The sequence below is a fragment of the Giraffa tippelskirchi genome, chromosome X (genome assembly GCF_054371585.1).
Source record: "Giraffa tippelskirchi isolate mGirTip1 chromosome X, T2T-mGirTip1v1.2.pri, whole genome shotgun sequence".
Classification (NCBI taxonomy): Eukaryota; Metazoa; Chordata; class Mammalia; order Artiodactyla; family Giraffidae; genus Giraffa; species Giraffa tippelskirchi.
Window position 1 is genome coordinate 33,487,162 of NC_137289.1, and position 9,936 is coordinate 33,497,097.

A 9,936-nucleotide genomic window follows, 5' to 3' on the forward strand; every position below is an offset into this window, starting at 1 on the left:
TCTCCAGTCCCATCTCTGCGTCGAACGCTCCGGGGGCCGGGGGGAGGGGGGTTGGGGGGGGAACAAATGGCAGCAAGCCTGAGCCCATCGAGGGCCAGGCGGAGAGACGTTCTCCCAACATTTCTCCCAGGCTCCCGGGACGCGTGAGGTCTCATTCCCTCGCCCCTCCCCTGTCCCAAGTCAGCTCGCACGATCGGGAGAAGCCCCTAGTTCAGGACCGACCCCAGGCAGGAGCCGGGAGTATTCAGCTCAGCCACAAGTGGGAGCTCGCGCGCCCCCACCCGCTCGCCCCCTGCCAGGACTCTCCCCACGTGCACCCCTCTACTCTATGGCCACGCCCTGCCCAGGTGCACGCCCCAGCGGCCACACCCACCGCACGCGCCGTTACTGGGGAGACAAGCTATAAACTCGCAACGCGGCGTCACAGAAAGAGAATCCGACCGGTCAGGCCCTCGGGATCGCCGCCGTCAACAGCGCAGCGTCGGCCGAGGCGCACAGCTGCTCGGACAGCGCTAGCGACATGGACCGTGCGCCCGGAGACAACCACGAAGACTCCGGTTACCTCGGCCTGGGAGTCGACGAGCCCCAGGAAGAACCCGGTCAGTGTCCGGAGCGGGATAGGTGCCCTGGCGAACTCGAGGGAAAGGCCCTTTCCCTGGGAGTGGCGAGTGGACGGGACGCGGCTGCGGCGCGGGCGCCGTCGCCGCTCAGGTCGCGGGCCCGCGCCTCCCGCCGCGGCGCACACTCGGCGCTCCGACGCCCAGACTTCTTGTCTTTTTCCTTTCCAGATACGAAGCCCACCGAGGTCTCGGGCATCGCAACAAGTGCCGCCGTCGAGGAGGAGTCGGGGTCGGAACCTGAGTCGGCAGCGGCGGCAGCAGCAGCGGAACAGGGCCAGGTTGGGGTGGGAGCACCCGACCCCATGGTGGACGAGATCCAGAAGGGCGGCGGCGGCGACGGCGACGGCGACGGCGACGAGGAGGAGTTCCCGCAGGAGCCGCCGATGCAGGCGGACGCCGAGGATCCGCAGCCCTCGGACAGGCAGCCAAGATTCCACGGCTGCCCGTTCCACCGGCTGCACCTGAAGGAGCTGGAGAGCATTTTCCAGCGCAGCCGGTACCCCAATGTGTTCGCTCGGTAAGTGGCTTGCTCTGGAGGCGCCCCAAATTTTCTGGGACGTTAGGGCTCTTCTCCCGACGCCTTTGGCGCTGTCCCTTCCCCCAGAGCCCGATCTCGGTGGGGGGCTCGAGGCCCTTGGAGGCTGCCCGCCCTTGGGCTCCCGGGTTGGGGCGGGGCGGTGAGTGAGTGAATTAAATGCGGAAGCGTAGGTTTCGGTGAATAACGTTTCATTGGATCGGGGTTTAGGTCAGTGGGAGGCGAGTGAGACCCAGTCGTGCAAGTGCAGGATTGAATCTTGCCTTTATTTAAAATGTTAAATAATTTGGTCGTCGTGCAATGTTTTCGCGCGTTTAGTCTTCCAATATTTATTTGGTTGCACCCGGTCTTGGTGGCGGCATGCGAGATCTTTCGTTTCGGCCTGTGGGATCTAGCTCCCTGACCAGGGGTTGAACCGCGCCCCCTGCCGGGGGAGCGAGAAGTCTTAGCCACTGGACCACCAGGGAAGTCTCGGTGCCTTTAGTCTTGATTCTTAAACAGTGTATTAAAAACGCTTAATATGGAATACTGAGGTTTTCAGCGCTCCCATAAATTTTGTGCACAAAGGAAAATTCTCCCTAAAGAGAGCCTGGAACTGGATATACAAAAGGATGTTCCCTGGGCATTTGGGAGAATACAAATTTTAAAACCAGCATAAAATGGACATCGTATATCTAATGTGGTCCACAACTCCCAAATACTGAATATTTGCCATTTTCTCCCCTTAGGAAGGCGCTTTCAAGTCGCAGCGATGGGAGCGAAGCCAGAGGGCAGTTCAGTAAGCCTGAAAACAACAATTTGTGAGGGCAGCCGTTATAAAACCTGCTTCAAGTCTTGGACACACTGGTCCTAGACATTCTCAAGGTTTTTGTTTTTGTTTTTGTTTGGATGCCTTTTCCATGTTTAGCAAATAAGTTTTGAACTTTGGGGGCTTTGGCCAGTAGAAATAGGATAAGTAAACACCAATTTATGAAAATGCCAGTTATCAGTAGTAATGTGATTTCCTAAAAGAGCAAGAAAAGGAAATCACTGTTGTTCCTATTTCCTGTGAAAACTGAGACATAATAAAGTTCAATTTCTTCTAACTCTGGTATCCTTTATTGAGCACTTTGTGGAGTCATGTTGGGGCTGCATCTGATCTGGGAAGTGCACATTACTGTATTAAGGATCTAGGTTATGAGAGGGTTGAACTCTATTACTTAACATATCGAAAAGTCCTTAGCTAAATAAGTGGATTTATAAATATTCAGGCACTGGAGTTAGGGAGTAACTCACATACACTATATGAGTAAGTGTCTGTTTAGTTAGGCTGAGACTGATATGGGGAGACAGCTTAGAAGTCCAAGTGCAGGGGACTCCTGCCATTGATTTTAGTGCTCAGTAAAGCAGTGTAGAAAGCGTCAGCCCTACATCATTTTTAAAAACTATTTCTTTGGTTGCACCAGTCTTAGATGTGGCATCTAGTTCCCTAACCAGGGATTGAACCCGGGTCCCAGCATTGGGAGTGGGGAGTCTTAGCCACTGGACCAGCAGGGAAGTCCTAGCCCTACCACTTCATGTTTGGTGTGCTATGATGTGTCAGCCTGAAACCATTGCTAAAACAGTGACATTATGGTGGAGGGTAGGAGCAAGGTGTACAAACTGGAAATTTGTCTGAAAATTGACACGACAATTTTGAATAAAGTGGCACTGAGCTAAGAGTGACCAGTTTAAGAGAATTGCATACAGTCAAACCATACACCTGGTGGATGGGGCTCAAATTGAACTTTATGAGTGAATATCCTCTGGAGGACTTGGGAACATCTAAAGATATATTTTTGATGGTATTATTTTAAAGAGGTGGGTTTCGGGGAATGTGTTTGGTGGGCGGTGGGAGTGGTGGGGGGAAGGGAAGCTTTCAGTTCAGGCCAGATTCTTTACCTGTGTTCACTTGAAATACTTTTTTGTTTGCTCAGGCAGCGATGACTGATTTGTAGGTCACAAGATTACCATTTGAGACTGTAGAAAAACCATAGGCTGTATTAAGAGAGTATGTATCCAAAACTCCCAGATGAGTTTATTCGCTTTGCTTCACAGTGCCCATGTGAGTGCAGTGATGGATACAGGCTGCCGGACTGGTGGTGGTGAGTTGTAGTGAACTTGGACCCAGGTGAGCTAAACTTTCCTCACCTCTGTAGGCTGAAATATCAAGGCAGTGTCCAGGGCGTCAGCAATCATGTCCCAGTAAGACAAGCCACAAGCCCCATGGGCCCTCCATAACCAGGCCTGCCTTGTCTATTTAACTTGAGGGAAACCTGTTTAAAAATCCAACTTGCTCCTATTGAACATCTCCTTCAGATGGAAGGAACTTTTATTTATTTATTTATTTGAATTTTTTTTTTCCTTTAAAACAATCATTTATTTTAATTGGAGGCAAATTTCTTTACAATATTGTAGCGGTTTTTGCCATACATCGACATGAATCAGTCACGGGCACACACGTGTTTCCCATCCAGAACCCCCCTCCCACATCCCTCCCCATTCCATCCCCCGGGGTCCTCCCAGTGCACCAACCCTGAGCACCCTCTCTCAGGCATCAAACCTGGACCAGCGATCCACTTCACATTTGATAATACACACCTTTCAACGCTACCCTCTCAAATCATCCCACCCTCGCCTTCTCCCACAGAGTCCGAAAGACTGTTCTTTACATCTGTGTCTCTTTTGCTGTCTCACATATAGGGTCATCGTTGCCATCTTTCTAAATTCCATATATATGGGCTCGTTCGTATACTGTCTTGGTGTTTTTCTCTCTGATTTACTGCACTCTGTATAACAGGCTCCAGTTTCATCCACCTCATTAGAACTGATTCAAGTGCATTCTTTTTAATGGCTGATTAATATCGCATTGTGCATATGTACCACGGCTTTCTCATCCATTCGTCTGCTGCCGGACATCTAGGTTGCTTCCATGTCCCTGCTATTACAAGCAGTGTTGTGCTGAACACTGGGGTACACGTGTGTCTTTCAAGTCTGGTTTCCTCGGTGTGTCTGCCCGGCAGTGGGATCGCTGGGTCGTATGGCAGTTCTAGTTCCAGTTTTGTAAGGAATCTGCACACTGTTCTCCACAGTGGCTGTACTAGCTTGCATTCCTACCAACGGTGTAAGAGGGCTCCTTTTTCTCTGCACCCTCTCCAGCATTTATTGTTTGTAGACTTTTGGATAGCAGCCATTCTGTCTGGTGTGAGATGGCACCTCATTGTGGTTTTGATTTGCATTTCTCTGATAATGAGAGACGTTGAGCATCTTTTCATGTGTTTGTTAGGCATCTGTATGTCTTCTTTGGTGAAATGTCTCTTTAGTTCTTTGGCCCATGTTTTGACTGGGTCGTTTACTTTTCTGGAATTGAGCTGCAGGAGCTGCTTGTATATTTTTGAGATGAATTCATTGTCAGTTGCTTCATTTGCTATTGTTTTCTCCTATTCTGACGGCTGTCTTGTCAGCTTACTTATAGGTTCCTTCCTTGTGCAAAAGCCTTTAAGTTAATTAGGTCCCATTGGTTTATTTTTGCTTTTATTTCCATTACTTGGGGAGGTGGGTCGTAGAGGATCCTGCTGTGATTCATGTCAGAGCGTGTTTGGCCTCTGTTTTCCTCTAGGAGTTTGATAGTTTCTGGTCTTACGTTTAGATCTTTAATCCATTTTATTCCTGTGTATGGTGTTAGAAAGTGTTCTAGTTTCACTCTTTTACAAACGGAAGGGACTTTGAGTATGCTCAGCTGCCCCCACACCCAGGGTGATGCTATCCCTGGAAGGTAGGGGGCAGAGGCAGTTGGACCACTGAGGATCCGCTGTCGAGATACGGACATTTCTCCATCCTGTACCAGACATAGCATTAACAGAAGGGACTGGGTGCGATCCATCAGCTGGACTAGCATCTAACTGGAAAAACCACTAACGAGTATTCAGGGTGGGAGGACAGAGACAAAACAGGAGATCTGCTTATCGGGAAGCTTGGCACTTAGCGCTCAGTAAGGGTAAACTGAAGGGAACGGGGCTGTGGTGGAAACTTTACTAAGATGTTTTATCAATCAAGAAACAGCTTCTCCCAGGGGGATTTATAAGAGCTACAGCATAAAGAGTGGCATGTTGGCTGTGGGTCCCAGCAGCTCGGGCAGCGGGAAAAGTGGCAGCGGTCAGGCTACTCGGCCTCGCCAAGGCTCTTGGCGCGCCGCGGCCCTCAGGCTCCGGCTCTCGCCCACCCCGCCGCCACGATGCCCAAGAGGAAGGTCACCTCTGCAGAGGAGGCGGCGAAGGAGGAGCCCAAGAGGAGATCTTCAAGGCTGTCAGCTAAACCGGCTCCTGCAAAAGTGGAAACGAAGCCCAAAGAGGCCGGGGAAAGGATAAATCTTCAGGCAAAATAATGCAAACAGAAGGGAAAAGAGGAGCAAAGCCAAAACAGGCGGAAGGGGCCAACCCAGACACTAAAGAAGACTTACCTGCAGAAAATGGAGAGACTAAAATCGAGGAGAGCCCAACCTCTGATGAAGCAGAAGGAAAAGAAGCCAAGTCTGATTAATACCGCACACCCAGTCCGGTCAGTGGTCCCTGTTTCCCCTCTTGTCCCATCCAGAGGAATATTTTTATCGCCTATTTTGTAAATGCAAGTATTTTAGTAGCTCTGAAACATTTTTAAAAAGGAGGAAATCCCACCTCATCCCATTTTTTAAGTGGAAATGCTTTTTTGCAAGAGGTGAAATCATTTGCTGGTTGTTTATTTTTTGGGACAACCAGAAACTAGTGGGATATTGGATAGTGGAGGCTTTGATTGTCTTGGGTGTCAGCTTAACAGTCCATAGATGGGGGTAGCTTTTCTATCCTATAATACAAAAGCATACTAAATGGCAGTGTGGAGTCAGTTGTGCATTTAATGTCTTGAACACTTTAAATTACTTCTCTTCCCAGCTTGTTTTGGTAGGATTCGTTCCTACAGCCAACTACTCCTTGATCTTGACTCTCCTGGTCAGAATTTTGTGCACTCTGTAATATCTTTGGTCGTGGTAGTTCAGTTTTCCTAGGAAGTTGGTCAATGTGCTGTGAACGACTGACAGTTTGAGGATATAGTGTATATGATAGTGTGAATCAGTGGGACGTATGATGTAACAGAATATCAATATTTGAAGATAACTGGTACTTGATATCCTGTTAAGGAAAATTTGCTCCCAATTTTAAGCTGGAAAGTCACTGGAATAACTGCTAAGAATCACAACTACATGATTGTTTTCAGTTTCTGGTATGTATGTTTAGAAGTGTGTACAAATCGAAATGTCTGCGTAGTGATCCTCAAAACAACCAATCAAAACTCCATTATAAAAGATGAAAACAAGAGTGGCATGTTGTGTGGGGGGAAGTGGTTACTATGACAGAAATTGCTCAAGATAGTAAACCAATCCCTTTTTTCCTCTCTTAATTGAAGGTTTGGTTGAAGAATATGAGAGTCAAGGGGAGGAGACATCAGAGGGCATTAATGTTGAGAAATACGCACCGCGCCCCCCCTCCCCGGGCCACCCTGTGGGCATCATCTCGGATGGGCCCTGTAGTCCCATCCTTGTTCTGGAGCCTGATTGGAGAAGGGTTCTTCTGGAGCCACTGTCATGCAGGCGGCCTGTGCCATCCATGCCTCCTCTGCCCTCGCGTCCCTCTGGCCAGGCCGAAGTTGGCCCAGAATCAGCCCCTGTCACCCGTGACCGTGCTGTAGTCCCTCGTGACTAAGATATGGTCTCCATGACAGTTCTTCTGAAGATATTTTCTGCCAGGTTTTATGCACAGCACAGTACCAAGAGCACTTCACCGAATGCCCGTTAAATGAGTTGAATACATGCAAAAAGTCAGTGTCCCCCTTTTAAAGTAGGGCACATTTTTGTATTTTTCAATAAAGAGGTGAATTCTCAGCATCTTTTGTGTGTGTGTGTGTGTGTGTCCAATGGGGTTAAGTGTGAACAGATGGGAATTTCTAAGGGAATGTCATTCACAGAGAATGGCAAGGAGGCCTCCTATCAAGAGGTGCCATCCCCCAGTCACTGGCAGTGGGCCTGTGTGCATGATAGAAGTTTTCCAAGTACCCAAGGTCGGTTTCTACTGACGCATACTTTTTTTTCCCTCCACCTTCCATTATCCCATCCTCACCCTCACCCTTTGGTGTTGCATGCACATGCAGGATGGGGCGGGACGAGTCCCCAGTGAGAGAAGAGTGTATTTCCAGGCAGGGTAGAGTCCCACCCGTGGTAATTGAAACACTCAGCCCAATGCTGGACACAAGGGAAGCTTCCTAAGAGGCTACATTACAGGGATCCATGGGAAGGTGGCAGCCGAGCATTCATCCCACATGCTCCAAATTCTGTTCGCTGTCCTCTCTGGGGAGAAGATGGGGCAATGGGAGTCCTGGCACACAGGTTCTGCTGCTTCAGAGGCGACACAGAGGAGACCCCATAAGGCCGGTGAGGAGTATTGCACCTTCCTCCAAAGCAATCACACCTTGCAATGTATTATCTTCCTTGAGAGAACCTTGATTCCTGCTAATTCAACACCAAAACGGATTATTTTGGTTTAGTGCTGTGCAAAGCAAGAAGAGCGCCTTCCCGAGTAGCGTCTTCAGGCCCACGTTTTAGAAAGCATTAAGTTCTCAGTACAACCTTGGCACCTGACCTGTCTCTTGAGAAACCTGTATGCAGGTCAGGAAGCAACAGGTAGAACTGGACATGGAACAACACACTGGTTCCAAACAGGACAAGGAGTATGTCAAGTCTCTATATTGTCACCCTGCTTCTTTAACTTCTAGGCAGAGTATATCATGAGAAACCCTGGGCTGGAGGAAGCACAAGCTGGAATCAAGATTGCCGGGAAAAATATCAATAACCTCAGCTATGCAGATGACACCACCCTTATGACAGAAAGTGAAGAGGAACTAAAAAGCCTCTCGGTGAAAGTGAGAGAGGAGAGTGCAAGAGTTAGCTTAAAGCTCAACATTCAGAAAACGAAGATCATGGCATCCGGTCCCATCACTTCCTGGGAAATAGATGGGGAAACAGTGTCAGGCTTTATTTTTGGGGGCCTCCAAAATCCCTGCAGCCATGAAATTAAAAGACGCTTACTCCCTGGAAGGAAAGTTATGACCAGCCTAGATAGCATATCAAAAAGCAGAGACCTTTGCCAACAAAGGTCCGTCTAGTCAAGGCTATGGCTTTTCCAGTAGTCATGTACGGAGGTGAGAGTTGGACTGTGAAGAAAGCTGAGCGCCGAAGAACTGATGCTTTTGAACTGTGGTGTTGGAGAAGACTCTTGAGAGTCCCTTGGACTGCAGGGAGATCCAACCAGTCCATCCTAAGGGAGATCAGTCCTGGGTGTTCATAGGAAGGAATGATGTTGAAGCCGAAACTCCAGTACTTTGGCCACCTCATGCGAAGAGTTGACTCATTGGAAAAGACCCTGATGCTGGGAAGGATTGGGGGCAGGAGCAGAAGGGGACGACAGAGGATGAGATGGCTGGATGGCATCACTGACTCGATGGACATGAGTGTGGGTAAACTCTGGGAGTTGGTGATGGACAGGGAGGCCTGGCGTGCTGCGGTCCATGGGGTCCCAACAAGTCGGACACGACTGAGCGACTGAACCGAACTGAACAACCATTGCTCGGAGCAGTGCAAGGCTTCTTTAATGTTCAGTTCAGTTCCGTTTAGTCGCTCAGTCGTGTCTGACTCGTTGCGACCCCGTGAACTGCAGCATGCCAGGCTTCCCTGTCCATCACCAACTCTCAGAGCTTGCTCAAACTCATGTCCATCGAGTCAGTGATGCCATCCAACCATCTCATCCTCAGGACTGAGTTCCTTTAGGATGGACTGGTTTGATCTCCTCGCAGGCCAAGGGACCCCCAGGAGTCTTCTCCCAGGTCACAGTTCCAAAGCATCAATTCTTTAAGATGGTTTCTGTTAAATGTGTTTAATGGTGAACACTGAGGTCCTCCTGTGAAGTGACTGCTGAGATAAGTGCCTTGACTCCATTGGAATTTCCCCGCACAAGGGTACATCCCAGGCCAGTTTCACAGCTTGGATGCTCCCAGTGGAGCGAGAGGCTCTGTTTTGGGGGGGAAAGCATGTGCTTTAGGCTGTGCTTCCACTACTTTCACTCCTCTCTTCTCTCCCTTTGCACTTGTGGCTGTGTGTCAGACATCAGCACCGTGGTTGTGTGTGATGTGGGCCTTCTGCACAGAGAGGAGGGGAGTGCACCCTGAGGCCCAGCCTCCGCTGGGAGAGAGGAACAACTGAGCCCCAGTGTGCACACGTTGCCATCCTCACCAGATGCTTTTGAAAACACAATTTCTCATTTCCGAGTATTGACCCCTGACCTTCTTTTTAAACATCAGGTTCCTCAAACTTCAGAAATACAAGTACAGCATCTTGTACAAACAAAAGCCACCGGCCACCACCGCTGCTAAGTCGCTTCAGTCGTGTCCGACTCTGTGCGACCCCATAGCCGGCAGCCCACCAGGCTCCGCCGTCCCTGGGATTCTCCAGGCAAGAATACTGGAGTGGGTTGCCGTTTCCTTCTCCAGTGCATGAAAGGGAAAAGTGAAAGTGAAGTCGCTCAGTTGTGTCCGACTCTTAGCGACCCCGTGGACTGAAGCCTGCCAGGCTCCTCCGTCCATGGGATTTTCCAGGCAAAAGAGTACTGGAGTGGGGTGCCATCGCCTTCTCCGTAAATCTTACCTAGGTGAATCTATTTAGAGGGCTGCTTCCACATTACAGAA

At 49.5% G+C, this 9,936-nt stretch overlaps 1 protein-coding gene and 1 pseudogene across 1 annotated transcript; both read left to right on the forward strand.

Annotated features, from left to right (window-relative positions):
- The first annotated feature begins 432 nt into the window (after positions 1–432).
- Positions 433–2,240, forward strand: LOC145536762 (uncharacterized). Its single transcript, XM_081566565.1, has 3 exons — positions 433–599; positions 789–1,137; positions 1,884–2,240. Exons 1-3 carry the CDS (start codon positions 521–523, stop codon positions 1,957–1,959), a joined length of 504 nt encoding a protein of 167 aa, XP_081422691.1. The 5' UTR covers positions 433–520; the 3' UTR covers positions 1,960–2,240.
- A 3,167-nt stretch (positions 2,241–5,407) lies between these two features.
- Positions 5,408–5,712, forward strand: LOC145536763 (non-histone chromosomal protein HMG-14 pseudogene; annotated as a pseudogene).
- Positions 5,713–9,936: the final 4,224 nt, after the last annotated feature.